This window comes from Pinus tabuliformis, chromosome 3_2 (genome assembly GCF_031772625.1).
Source record: "Pinus tabuliformis cultivar Carrire ecotype Pingquan chromosome 3_2, CPIR1, whole genome shotgun sequence".
NCBI lineage: Eukaryota > Viridiplantae > Streptophyta > Pinopsida > Pinales > Pinaceae > Pinus > Pinus tabuliformis.
In genome coordinates this window covers 1,133,286,212-1,133,300,816 of record NC_142302.1, presented here as the reverse complement: position 1 = coordinate 1,133,300,816, position 14,605 = coordinate 1,133,286,212, and the positions used below count along the sequence as shown (strand labels likewise).

The 14,605-nt window shown below is 34.7% G+C and overlaps 1 protein-coding gene across 1 annotated transcript; it reads right to left on the bottom strand.

Annotated features, from left to right (window-relative positions):
* Positions 1-918: 918 nt before the first annotated feature.
* LOC149184696 (non-functional NADPH-dependent codeinone reductase 2-like) lies at positions 919-5,210 on the bottom strand. The gene is made up of 5 exons (XM_089417668.1): positions 4,651-5,210; positions 4,366-4,541; positions 2,769-3,012; positions 1,796-1,975; positions 919-1,444 (listed from the first exon to the last, which is right to left on the bottom strand). Exons 1-5 carry the CDS (start codon positions 4,774-4,776, stop codon positions 1,217-1,219), a joined length of 954 nt encoding a protein of 317 aa, XP_089273794.1. The 5' UTR covers positions 4,777-5,210; the 3' UTR covers positions 919-1,216.
* Between the last annotated feature and the right edge of the window lie 9,395 nt (positions 5,211-14,605).

The following is a 14,605-nucleotide window of genomic DNA, read 5'->3' as shown; positions in this document are numbered from 1 at the left end:
TAGCACCTCCTATGGTTGGCCGTGCGCTGAAGTCTTCGAGGCCATGCAGGAAGTGGGGGCGGTGTAACAAAGTAGCCCTAAATATGGTGGCAAGGTGTAACCATGTGAATAGGAAGAGTATCTACCCAAGCCACACCTCCTAGTCTTCTTTTCTTCTGTCTGCTCCAGGGTTTCTTCACACTCACAAATGAGGACAGGATTTTCTGGTTGTGCCTTTTACAAGGTAGGTTCTATTTTTCTCACAGAAAAAGAAAAGTCTAGTGTTTCATTTCAGATGTGAAAAAGATGATGTCCCCAGTTAAATGCTCATAAGGGTTATTAATCCGCAACATTGTGAGCCCACAAGATTCGTTCCCCATTGTAGGGCGGGGAATTTTTATTCACAGATGACACAATGCAGTCAGACTGAACTAATAGACTGGCATTGACTAATAAGCAATACTAGACTTACACACCTAAAAGTTCATAAACTTGAATAAAATAAAAATCAACTGGTATAAACTTTATAAGAAATAAAATCCTTGAACTAACAAAAATTATATTCGTCCATCAAAAAATCTGGCCAGCAATAAGCATTGAGCAGTGGTATATAACTAATGTATATGTCATTGGTATATAAGTGATGCATATGTCATTAAGTGCACCTCTGCTCAGTGCACATTGTTGGCCACAATCTCTAGTAACCCTGCAAAGTACCAACAACTAACAATAAAGCAGGTATATTTAAGCATCTCAACACTGATAGCGTCGATCACATCAAATATAAACTGTGTTTGTTGAAAGTTACATAGCAGGAAAAAAATTGTTTCATTTGCATTGGTGTTTGGAGAGATTGTTGTTGGCTCTCAAATAGAACCAGAAAAATGAACAACAATATCTGAAACAAATTCTAAATATTCTAACATGCTATGCACGGCATACCATAGAATTATCTTAACATATCTTGAAAAAGTGGTTCCTTTTACAAAATTAAATGCAAACAGCCAAGTCTCCGTCTAAGAGGCAGCGAAGTCTGTCCTTTGAAAGTAATATTTATTTGGATAGGAAAGATGTCCACAAAGCTTTAACCTCGTCTCTTTACAGTAAGTGCCCCTTGTCTACCATTCAACTATTGGTTAAGGGAAGGAAGCAAGTGATGTATCAATATTATTGAGAAGCTGTCAACTGCATTAGGCTCCCCAATTAAAAAGTAAAGATATGCACATTCAAGAGTTAATTAGATTTCTCCATCCCATAAGTCTTCAATGGTTTTGTAAGGGCTGGTGGTTGAGTTAATGAGTCCGTCTCTCCTCACAATCTTCTTTTGTTCAAGTTCGCTAATCTTCTCATGATCATTTCTAGTTAATGACCAGTCAAAAATTTGATAATTATCAGCTATTCTACCCTTGTTGTAGCTTTTAGGCAGCACGCTGACTCCTTGTTCCAATCCCCATCTCAACAAAACCTGAAAATACAAAGTTCAGAGAGCACTATATAAAAAGCAAAATAACCTTCAATCCTGAGACCAGAAAAGGAAAATATACCAAGTTGTTTCCATATGCATCTTAGTGAGCATGTGGTAAGCCATAAAATAGTTGGGGAGAAACATATTCCCTATGACCAGTGGTACAACCAACCTGCTATCGTCCAAATAATGTTGACATGTAATTTTTCTCAAGTTCCTGTTTAAAATATTCAAGATGGGAAAAATGGATAGTAATTCAACTTTACTTCCATTGTTTTAGTAGCTATATTGAGTTTCTTTTCCAAAGAAAGACTGTATTCTTAAGCAACGCTAAAAGTTTGAAACTAGTACCTGAGCCACAGTCTTTCCGCGCCTTTTGGCAATTTCCTGAATGACAGTATTTTCCATAGCGGCATTGGTCCCATAGTAGGTACCAGATGATCCTAGAGGAGAATATGCACTGACATGAATCTTGACGTTGCTGCAATAATCTCTTAGCTTTTTTTGTTGCCACAGGGGATGCATCTCAACCTATCACAGAAAACAATTCTTATTTTTCAATATGAAAGAAATCTATGTGATTTCAAAATTCATACAACTTAAGTTTGATGTATATGTAAAAAGGGTAGCTAATAATGGAAGTTAAATGTAATTGAAGAGTTCAGCAATCCCGTGGTAAGGACTTTGCAATAAGTAGCTTATATTCTAGCACATCAAAGCAATGCTTAAAATTCAATAACTTAAAGTGATGATCTCTATAGACCTCTCCTCCACTTCAAGTGCAGGATTTCAAACCCAAATTTGCTATATCAATTTCTGAATAGTCAAGTTTTCAGATGCCCCAATTATGCAAACTTATTAACGTCAAAAACAGACTCAGAGACAATTCCCTAGCATTTGAATCTTTTATCACTTGTGACAGTTTTGAAAGCTTTCTCTGCTGTTGCTCAAAGCCATTAAAATGTAACTATGATAAGCCGATTTAGGAATATGCGTTTCCATTACCATCTCCAAAAATAGTGCACTTTACTGATGATCACATTGTGAGAAACTTTCAAATTCAAGCCATTTTGTTTGTTGTCTACCGGGTTATAGTTCAAAAGCATGGATGGTGGCATTTCAAGTTGCCTGTCAAGGTTCCAATCCCCTGGAGGCATGTGCACATCGTCACCCTTCATGGGTTGGTTTGTCTGCAAAAGCAGACTGGTTTGTGGCTGGTTCCTGATGGATCAGTCACTCTCAAGAAAATGAAAATCCTGTTGTACCAGGAGTTAAATAAATGGATTTCATTCATTTCCGTGTCCAGCAAGAATAGAAAGATTACCTGATTGACAGCAGGAGGAATGTTGGCATATGTCAACAAATCTTCAATCTTCTTGCATGAGAAATTGCTCACGCCAATAGATTTGGTAAGACCCAACTCCACACATTGCTCTAATCCCCTCCATACAGACTTGATATCTAATGGCAAAAAGTCTTCCTCTTTAGGAATTGGATGCGAAGCTCCTTTTCTCAAATTTATAGGCCAGTGGATCAGATACAAGTCCAAATATTCAAGCTGCAACTTCCTACAAAGCAAGTAATATGGGTTGTTCTTAATTTCTGAGATAACATTGAAAAGAAACTTAATAACATAAATAGAAGTGCGGAGCTTAGGTAACATTGAAAAGAAACTTTATAATATAAAGAGAGGTGTGGTGCTTTTTACAACCTAGTTGGAGGTGGGATGAAGGTGAATTGTCAACCTTCCCTGTACTTCATGTAAAGGGAGTGGATAATTATGCTCTCTTTCTATCTTTCTATATATTAATCAGTCTATTAAGTAAATGAAAGTCAAAATTTGAATTTCGATGTTCAATGTTTTTGAAGCTTCAAAGAGTATCTAAATACAGTGAAGGCATAAAAGTCAGAATGTAATTTTCAATGTTCTTGAGGCTTAAAAAAACATTTAAATGTACTTTGAGTTGAGAGTAGTGTTTAAATGTACTTTGAGTTGAGAGTAGTGAATAAATGGAGAATTAAGAGAGCAGTGAATAAATGGAGAATTAAGATAAATCTATGCTATTGTGTATAAGCAAATTGAATATAAACCCTAACATAAAGATATTATTTCACTTCAAGTAGACAGCCCAGAGCTTCACAATTGGATATTTGGCTAACTCTTCATATATAATGCATGTAATGATGCAAATCTATACTAACATTAATCCACTAAACCCTATATGTTTTGACAACTTTCCATATGTGTAAGAGTGTGTAATGATGCATTGAATCTAAACTAACATAGATTCACTTCAGATTTATTAAACATCAAGATGTATAAACAAATTATAAGTGCAAATATTTTACTATAAAGATTTAAAGTTAAGATGAATGCTTATTGACATTAAAGTCAACAAAGGCCTTTGATTTTTCATTTTAATTATATAGTACGCAAACCCAGGGCTTGATAATGGATTTAAAGTCATTCAACAACATGTGATGCTTATATACAAGCACATACTGAGATGAGCTGAATCTGAATCAGCATAGATCCACTTAATCCCAAATATATTGCACCGAGAAGTACAAACGAATTAAAAATCTAAATATTAGATATCTTAGAAGATTTGGAATTAAGAACGAATTAAAAATCTAAATATTAGATATCTTAGAGAATTTGGAATTAAGATAAATCTTTATCAAGTTTCATCTTCTTTTCCATTTTAATTTATTAACATTACAAACAATTCAATTTTTACTTATGATCATTACAACCAAGGGATCTTTCTAACAATGCATCCGACATTAGCACAGAGGCAGGGTTTGATCATGGACCCAAGGTCGTTCAACATTGAACATCACAACTTGAGGTGCACATCATACCCAACACCCAAGTTTAGATGGGTCTGTGTCAGCTTTGAATGTGAAAAAGTACCTACTTTAAACTTGTCTTCAATGCAGAAACAGGATCTTCATGATCACTCGCGAAGAGTTTACTGGTAACAAAAACTTCACCCCGCATTACAACCCCACTCTGAAAAACCCCACTGAGAGCTTCTCCTAAAGCTGGCTCTGTGCCATAAATACTTGCAGTGTCAAAGTGCCTGTAACCTACCTGTGAATCCAAATAAGGCATGATTAAGAAAACAACAGTTTCCCTAGGTAGGATTTAACAAATCTCCAAACATATTGAAAAGTATGGAAGAAATATAACGAAACTGTACCTTGAGAGCTGTAGCTACAGCTTCCTTTAAATCGTCCTCGTTCTGAGGTAATGCAGCCGTACCCAGGCCTATCAACGGGATTTTGAATCCTGAGTTCAGTTGTGAAACTCTGTCTAGCATCTCCATATTCACAACAAAGTAAAAGAGCAGCAGTGAAAATGAAAAATTGAGGTTTTGGTTCTGAGTTACAATGTGAGTCCGAGCTTCTCAGGAATCTTTGAGGCCCCAATGTGCCCAATTTGAGCAAGACAGATCAGAAATTGTATTTTATTGTCATAGAATACAGATCATAAATAGTATTTTCTTTTCATATAATTTAAATTCAATTTAAATTTGTGGAGTAACATTCACTGATATTTCATTGGGACAAATTCAATGGATGCGCTGACATCACATGTAGCCTGTGGAATAAACGTGGCGAGGAGTTGGTCAACACCCCGGGAATCACGAAGTGGCAACGACGAATGTCGCTCGGAAAAAAAATTCTCAGACCTGCATCTCAGTCCCCGTCCCGAAAAAAATAAAAGCATGTTCTATATTTTGGGGTTTTCTGGTAAGGATGTGGTCGAAGAGTTAGGTAGGCTTTGGTCTTTATAGTTTTTATGATCTAATTTTGAATAGGATTATGTAGGATTGAGAGCTGTTCCACTTAAAAAACAAAAAGTTTTAAATGTTATACAATTTTTTTTATGCTAAATTTATTTATTCATCTCGAAATATAATAAAACATAAAATATTTTGACATTATGTTCTTGGAATAAGAATAAATTTGAAGCTCATCTCTATATTCACTTTGACAATGTGTTTTTAGATAGTGAGGTTTGTTACATAATCTCAAGGGAAAATTAATTAATAAAAATAAAAATAATATAATTTAATTTAAAAAATATTAGGTAAAAAGGTTAACTATTTAAGAGTCTTATTAAAAATAAATGTAAATATAATTTAAAGTTTACGAGGTTTAAGGTTTTTATTTTTATTTTTAAATTGTAAGTAATGGTAATAAGATAATTTTATCTTAATAAATATTAATAATCATAAAGATGATAGTTGGAAATTAAGAGCGAGCTAGATTTTATCTCTCATTTCTTGATTCCACCTCCTTTTCTTCTCTTTTTTACTTTTATTTCTAGCTTATTTTTAGGTTTTTATTTTTACTATTATTTTTTTCTTTAACTCTGTTTGTTTACTTAGTAATCATTTTTCTTGTTTCTTCCTTTTTATATTATTCTTATTTTTGTTACCCCTAGATATGTGTTATTATCTTGTTCCCCTCTTGACCTTCATTTTTTGTTTTGTTTTGAATATTTATAAAAATTGAGTCTTTCTCTACTATTTTGTAATGTTCCTAAACAAGAATTTAAGTGATAAACAAATTAAACAAACACTGCAACATTGGAAAATTAAAAACATTTAGCAAACACCCATGAAACACTGTAATACTAGATCTGCTGAGCCATATATTATGAAATAGGAGAGCATGAGTACAATATATAAATGGAGTAGTGCACCTAGGCTTGTCTCAAGGACAAGCAACCCAGGTGGTAGAATCGTTGGAAAGATGGTTGTTTAGCTGTTGCTCTATTATGCTCTGCGTTGTCCCAGTAAACTGTTGATCTGCTAACTTCAGCCTGCTGGAAAGTGCCAAAAAACTGTCTAGAAAATTCTATCCTTTTAGCCTTAGACTCCTTGGACAAAACCCAAAAGGGAATTTCTCCGATTTTGACTTTGGATTTTCAGCGTCTTGGGCATTGCTCTCCTACTACATCTGTTGACTTTCGTATGCTAGAAAGTGCCCAAACACTGCCTAGAAAATTCATGCCTTTTGGCCTTAGACTCCTTGGACAATACCCAAAAGGAATTTCTTTGATTTTGACTTTAGGTTTTCGACTCTTTGGAGCTGCTCTCCGGTTATTGCTGCCAAATTAGATTTGCAGGAAACAACTTGCAAATCCACTTGGAAACACCGCTCAAATTCCGCTTTTCACTGTACTATTTGATCCCTTGCGGATGGTCCTTGGCCCTGATGGTTGCTCAATCAAGCCCCACGAATTTGCTGTTGGAGGCCATTGCGTAGTCTCCCTGCCCAGAAATGTATACTGCTGCGTGTACTCACTAGTTGGCTACAAAACAATGATAAAATACCCTTAGTCCTCCACCTTCTTTGCTCTCGAAAACTCCCAACGAGTGAGGGGCCTTTTGGCTGGCTAAATCAACCTCTGCGTATTTCTGGCTACCCATAAAACACGTAGTCCCTTCCTCTGCGTCGCTGGCTGAGATATGAATCGCTACGGGAAACTCCTGCAATCTCTGTGGAACAACCTCCCTAGGGCGGACACAGATGGTCCCCTGAAGTAGAGGTTGAATCTTCCCTACGGAAGACTCGTGGCTAAACCACTGGTACACTCTTTAAGCAGCAAAGTGTACAAGAGTGAGTTTGTTTGTCAAATATTCAGAATGAGAACAAAATGAGAGTTGATCTCTCTTTATAACTCCTTGGGCCCCCTTAGCCTCATGTGGGCCCCTCCATCCACCCATTCGATTTTCCCTCCAAGCATATCGAATGGCTAATTCGAACTCTTATGTGGGTGGCCCCTACATTCCACTAGCAGCTAAATAAAGTCGATTTGACCCCTAAGTCCCTAAGTCGAAAGTGTGGGGCCCTCTTCCTTAGTAAAAAATGTGCAAAATTGTGTAGCAACACCCTGTTACTAATGTGTTTGAGAAAAGACATGACATATTTATTTTTCGCAATATGATTATTACGTCAGTTAATATAACTAATATATATGCGTAAAAACCTCTTCATATTTAAATAATAATAAGTAACTTTTTTATTTTATATATTATCATTTATAGAACCATTTCTTAAACGGTAACTCTAGTTCTATACATTGAACCTAGGTATATTTTATTTGTTTGGAATAAGTTAGCCCCTATTAATATTTTATAAATTGATAATTGATAATTAGTTATTAAAACATTAAAACAAAATATTTTATTTACTCTGAGATATATAAAAAATTTAATAGATAGCACCTTATTAACTAATTATTGAAATATTGGAATAAAATATTTTATAACAACTAGTTTTTAAATAAATATATAATATTTTAGTCCTTACCTCGGATTTCTAAATAATTAATTATTAAGTATTGGTATAAAATATTTTATATTTATATTTATATTTATTCCTAATAGCGAGTTTTAAACTATATATATATATATATATATATATATATATTATTATTATTTTAATAAATAACTCCACATTAGTCTTGAGGATGGACCACATTATTTGGTTCGAAACTTCGACCAAATTCTAATAATGTGATTAATCCGAAAGCCATCTATCTACATTATGGATCACAAAGTCTTAGATCTAACAATGATAGTTATTTTTAGTATTAGTTGACAACTAAATTATAATAATAATTTTTACCACTTTTAAGACATCAATGACATATATATAACTAGCATTTGCACTAGATGTTGCAAAGGAAACGCCGTAAGGCATAAATTGAAGAACACAAATACAACAAAAGAATACTTTGATAAAGAATAAAAATATATTGAACGCTCAAATAAATGCCCCATTAACTGGAACCAGTTAGTAGACATATCTATCAACATTAGGATTATACACAATGATCAAGAAATTTCCCATATACAAATAGCACCTTCCACAACAACCTTTTGTCACATTCACATTTTAAAAAATGCCTTGGAACGTGATTGGAATCTCCCATATTGTCTTTTTCATTATGCAGATAAATCTTCCATATTGCTATTTTCATCATGAATATTGTTAGTTCATTGTTGTAAAGTTTTAGTGTGTTAAATTCAATACTATAAGTTTGACAAGCGAAAAACATTCTTCAATTAGCATAATATGCATTTTTCTCTCACCGTGTATTTTTCAGTCATGCATTACAAAACTTCCATCAAAGAGCACAAGTAACAGATTAACATGTATTTTCCCTTCATTATTTTCATCATAGAGCCAAGAAATCTACGCCTTATCTATAAAGTAACAAAAACATTTTGAAATAAGTTTAATATTTCAAGCCAGTGTCTAACCTATAAAGTAACAAAAACTTTTTGAAATAAATTTAATAGTTTAAGCAATTGACTAACCTAATTTAATAATTGAAAAATTCTCAAAGATGAATTATACTCCATAATAAGAGAGCCAACATTGGAGCCCATACTTTCACTGAAACCAAAAGAAACACAACCACTTGTTAAGAAGAAATTCAAGTAATAATAATAAAACAAAAATAATAAACATTAAAGTATAAAATGGTATTTCCAACACACAGGTATAAATATACATGCTCTATGTCCATTGTTAGATTAAATGGGTGTGGAGAAAATTAGTAGAGAACCCAAAATTGTATTTCTAATTAGGAGAGGGGTGGAGAAATAAAGCATAAAACAGTTTTTGCATAAAATGGTTTTTGGAAATGTTTGAGACCACTCAGAGCAATGATGGCACTGCACAAACCAAAATAGCAACTCATCTGTGTCTACATTAGCCCCACACGATACAACAGTTTGACTAACATTCAAAATATAATGATTCACAAGTACACATGCGAATTGACAGTAGACTATGGTGGAGGGACGAAAGGCCTAAGTAGATTTTATATTTTTTATGCCATAACAGGGCCAAAGAAGACTGATAAGTTGGATACTCTCACTATTCAAAGGAATTAAAATGTTTAGATATTTGTTTTCACATATTCTAATATGATCCCACTGCAGCAGAGTGAGGTACAAATGTTGGAGAATTCCTAAAACAAAAAATACTTGTGCCATTTTGACTTCTTTTGAAGTTGAAAATTCTTCAGAGAAAGACGAATTTCGAGATTTTTTCAATTTTAGGACTCGAGCTCAGACAGTCAGATTGCTGCCACTCCTCCTTCCATATTTCCCTGCAGATTTGATTGAATGAGCCCTTCAAGCATCAATGTACCATTACAAGGCACCATGGCCCGCTGGTAGAGAAAGTAAGTTGTGAGCTGAACATCCCATGGCTGAACACCGTGGCAACACCTATCTCCTATGTAGCATGTGCATTAAACTGCAACCCTTGAAAGCACATTGGCTCCTGAGGAGTAGCGTTACTGACTAGTGATTGATCCACATACATGGCAGACCAATTTTTGTTGAAATTTATGATTAAATGGATTGAAATTGTAGAGCCTGATTGGCACTGATGGACTTAGTAACAAATATCTACTTCACCCTGATTATGCACTGGTGGTTTCATATACAATTTCATGGAACAAACAATCAATTTGATTAAAACTATAGATTGTGATGGTATAGCTAGATTCAGAAATAAACATATAATGCACCTTGATTTCTGCAAGATCATGAAAATAAACAAATAATTTGGCTGTAATTGTATTTGTAGATTTTGATAGCATAGAAGGATTCAGTAACAAACAACTTACTGCACCTGAATTATGCCAGTTGTGACATACAATTTTCTCAATCAAAGAAACAAGAATATTTTTAGAAATGAGGGCCAAGGTTGCTATTAAATGCACATTCTACATAACAGATAGGTAGAGCCAATGCCTTTAAATGAGATTTTTAGGAGTTTCCTAGTGAAAAAATTTGTGGTCAAATCTTGATTTGTGTTGTTTAAACTGGTTTTTTAATTGCATATATAGATTCAGCACCCTCAAAAATCTCTGGGGCACTTTCTTTGTGAAGAGTTCACCTCGACAGCTTGTGATTTCAATGAATCCCTAGCAGATTTTAGACAAATTTAATCAGAAAACTTTCCAAAAAATCACATTTAAAAACTATTAGAATCTAAAAATATCTTGCAATCCTAAAAATAAGAGCAAGTTCAAACCATTAACCTTGTTGTTATCTGCCAGATTCCTAAATATATAAAAATGCCCATGGTTGCCCCTATAAACAACATTTGCTCACCTGAAAACAAAGCACTGCTATCAAAGAGAGGGGAGACTGCAGGAATAACAAACAAACGAAAGAGACTGTTAAAAATTGTTGCTTGTTGCAGATTCTGTTTCTTTCTTGCTTGCAGTTATAGTATCTGTCCTTACCTTTGAGTATATTGGCTGTGAGATAAGAAGTGAAGAGAAGCAGAGGACACCATTAAAGCAGCAGTAGCAGAGGAGGTTTCGACTGGGGCGACCTGGGAACACGTCCACATTACTCTAAACTCTTGATTTCTCCATTAGTCCTGTGAATGTGTTGCAAGGTCACCCCAGTCGAGCCTGCTCTGTCTCATTTATTCATGTGAGCCCAATATGCAGGGGAAACCCTTTCTGAAACTGAGAGTCAATGAATGTCTGTAATTTATAATTTATTGAAATGAGATTGATAGAGAAGGAGAAAGGAACCGAAATCTGGTAGTACAAGCAGTACACGTGAAGTGCAGAGATGGCCCTGAGATTTATGTTGAGTTAGGTCGAAATTAGATGGTTTCACACATTGTCGGTGGAAGCAATGAAAGGGCTTAATCTCCTCCATATTTAGGTTGAAAGGACAGCGCCACGATGGGAGGTCAGTACGAAATTGCAATGTATGGAATGTACTCCAGTACTATTTTTACCAGAAAAAAATTGAATAGTACACACAATAATACTTTATTATAATAATAGAACAAATTGAAGTATAGTAAGGTTTGAAGGTGTCAAAGCCAGTGTGAATGTTGACGTGTCTATGAGACTCAGTTAATACAGTGACTATTGAGACTATGACATTAGCCAGGGACTTGCACACCAAAACCAGTTTCTGGCTTGATAAATCTTTTGTTCACAGATGATATGTTATAAATCATATACATTTCACAACTTGCTTGACCACGGTAAGATAAGCACCGTACCTACCTAATGTATAAAAGAAGACTGATAAGCAGGAGGAGGGGCAGGCAGTCCACTGCCAAAGTGATGGTTGCTGTAATTAGTAGAGGAATTGTAAGAACCGTGCTCTAATATGTCTGATTTTGAGTCTGAGTCAGTAAAGAAAAATGCTCAAATGTAACTATGTGCTCCTTCAGCAACCATGATGTCATGGTGACTTGGGAGCTCCATAGGCAATTTGTGAATTTCCAACCATTACATTAACCCACTTGCAACTTCTCTCGGTAATTCTTTCCTCGCATCTCTATTAGATACTTAATAGACATTTTAACATGGGATAATGTCTAAAACACAGGGAGAACATCAAGGTCTACAATGGAATTTATTGTGAGTATTAAAATGTTTAGATATTTGTTTTCAGATATTCTAATATAATCCCACTGCAGTAGAGTGAGGTACAAATGTTGGAGAATTCCTAATCTTTCCCTTATGATCTCAATCAAACAAATCAATTATTGAATTTAATTAATGTAGAAATTAATTTCGGACCATAGCAACAATCATACAATAGCTGGAAAAGTAAATAGGAAGCATAAAACAGTTTTTGCATAAAATGGTTTTTGGAAATGTTTGAGACCACTCAGAGCAATGATGGCACTGCACAAAGGAAGTTTAATGCTTAGCCAGGTGGATGGGATTAAAAAAAAATTGAAAAGGCCAACTTGCAGTCCGAAATCAGACTATGGTGGAGGGACGAAAGGCCTAAGAAGGTTTGCTAGATTTTTGTAAAGGCAAAGCCTTTATAAACCAATTGTATAAAATGGTTTTTGGAAATGTTTGAGACCACTCAAAGCAATGATGGGACTGCACAAAGGAAGTTTGTGCAAGGAGGCTATCACATCAACCCAGGAACTTGCGTGAAAAGCAATTATATTCCTCCTCCCTTACAGTGACTATTGAGAAAGTTCCAAGAAAGTTACTATCACTATTCAAAGGAATAAGAAACTTTACTCTGTTTTTTCTTGGGTTCAAAGAAAACTGAAGAGTAACCATGACTGTCAAAAAGCAATAAATTAGATGTCACAAGAATAAAGCTAAAGATAAGACAGAAGAATACTAATATGGAATGGAATTTCAACAAAGGGATATGCCATTTTGGAAACATACCCTATAACATGACATAGGTCACAATCAAAAGCTGAAGATGGTCCATGAACCAAAATAGCAACTCATCTGTGTCTACATTAGCCCCACACGATACAACAGTTTGACTAACATTCAAAATATAATGATTCACAAGTACACATGCGAATTGACAGTAGACTATGGTGGAGGGACGAAAGGCCTAAGTAGATTTTATATTTTTTATGCCATAACAGGGCCAAAGAAGACTGATAAGCTGGATACTCTCACTATTCAAAGGAATTAAAATGTTTAGATATTTGTTTTCACATATTCTAATATGATCCCACTGCAGCAGAGTGAGGTACAAATGTTGGAGAATTCCTAAAACAAAAAATACTTGTGCCATTTTGACTTCTTTTGAAGTTGAAAATTCTTTAGAGAAAGACGAATTTCGAGATTTTTTCAATTTTAGGACTTGAGCTCAAACAGTCAGATTGCTGCCACTCCTTCCATATTTCCATGCAGATTTGATTGAATGAGCCCTTCAAGCATCAATGTACCATTACAAGGCACCATGGCCCGCTGGCAGAGAAAGTAAGTTGTGAGCTGAACATCCCATGGCTGAACACCGTGGCAACACCTATCTCCTATGTAGCATGTGCATTAAACTGCAACCCTTGAAAGCACGTTGGCTCCTGAGGAGTAGGGTTACTGACTAATGATTGATCCACATACATGGTGGACCAATTTTTGTTGAAATTTATGATTAAATGGATTGAAATTGTAGAGCCTGATTGGCACTGATGTACTCAGTAACAAATATCTACTTCACCCTGATTATGCACTGGTGGTTCATATACAATTTCATGGAACAAACAAACAATTTGATTAAAACTGTAGATTGTGATGGTATAGCTGGATTCAGCAATAAACATATACTGCACCCTGATTTCTGCAAGATCATGAAAATAAACAAATAATTTGGCTGTAATTGTATTTGTAGATTTTGATAGCATAGAAGGATTCAGTAACAAACAACTTACTGCACCTGAATTATGCCAGTTGTGACATACAATTTTCTCAATCAAAGAAACAAGAATATTTTTAGAAATGAGGGCCAAGGTCGCTATTAAATGCACATTCTACATAACAGATAGGTAGAGCCAATGTCTTTAAATGAGATTTTTTGGAGTTTCCTAGTGAAAAAATTTGTGGCCAAATCTTGATTTGTGTTGTTTAAACTGGTTTTTTAATTGCATATATAGATTCAGCACCCTCAAAAATCTCTGGGGCACTTTCTTTGTGAAGAGTTCACCTCGACAGCTTGTGATTTCAATGAATCCCTAGCAGATTTTAGACAAATTTAATCAGAAAACTTTCCAAAAAATCACATTTAAAAACTATTAGAATCTAAAAATATCTTGCAATCCTAAAAATAAGAGCAAGTTCAAACCATTAACCTTGCTGTGAGGGGAGACTGCAGGAATCACAAACAAACGAAAGAGACTGTTAAAAATTGTTGCTTGTTGCAGATTCTGTTTCTTTCTTGCTTGCAGTTATAGTATCTGTCCTTACCTTTGAGTATATTGGCTGTGAGATAAGAAGTGAAGAGAAGCAGAGGACACCATTAAAGCAGCAGTAGCAGAGGATGTGGTGTTATCACCAGTTGAAAGGCTTAGCTGCTCGAACACTCTTCAAACTAAGACACATTATAAAACTTCGGGAGAATGTACTGTATTATTGTAACAATAATATTTATTTTATTTAAAAAACCAAATTGCTATGTTTATCCCTAATTAAAGAATGGATTGAGATATGGTAATGTATGCAAATGTCGAGCTAGCAATGAATTGTCAATTGTCTTTCATTCCATGTCCTTGATCGTCTTTGTGATAATTCAAATTCTCCAAAACAGACACAGATGTAATGAAAACAAAAAAGTGATATTGTAATTTTCTTTTATCAAAAATTGTTTATTGTAA

Coding starts and splice junctions, on each gene's coding strand:
- LOC149184696 (XM_089417668.1), bottom strand. CDS start 4,776: ATGGAGATGCTAGACAGAGTTTCACAACTGAACTCAGGATTCAAAATC. Junction 4,542..4,650: donor CTGTAGCTACAGCTCTCAAG/GTACAGTTTCGT, acceptor TTGGATTCACAG/GTAGGTTACAGGCACTTTGA. Junction 1,976..2,768: donor TTCCTCCTGCTGTCAATCAG/GTAATCTTTCTA, acceptor TTTCTGTGATAG/GTTGAGATGCATCCCCTGTG.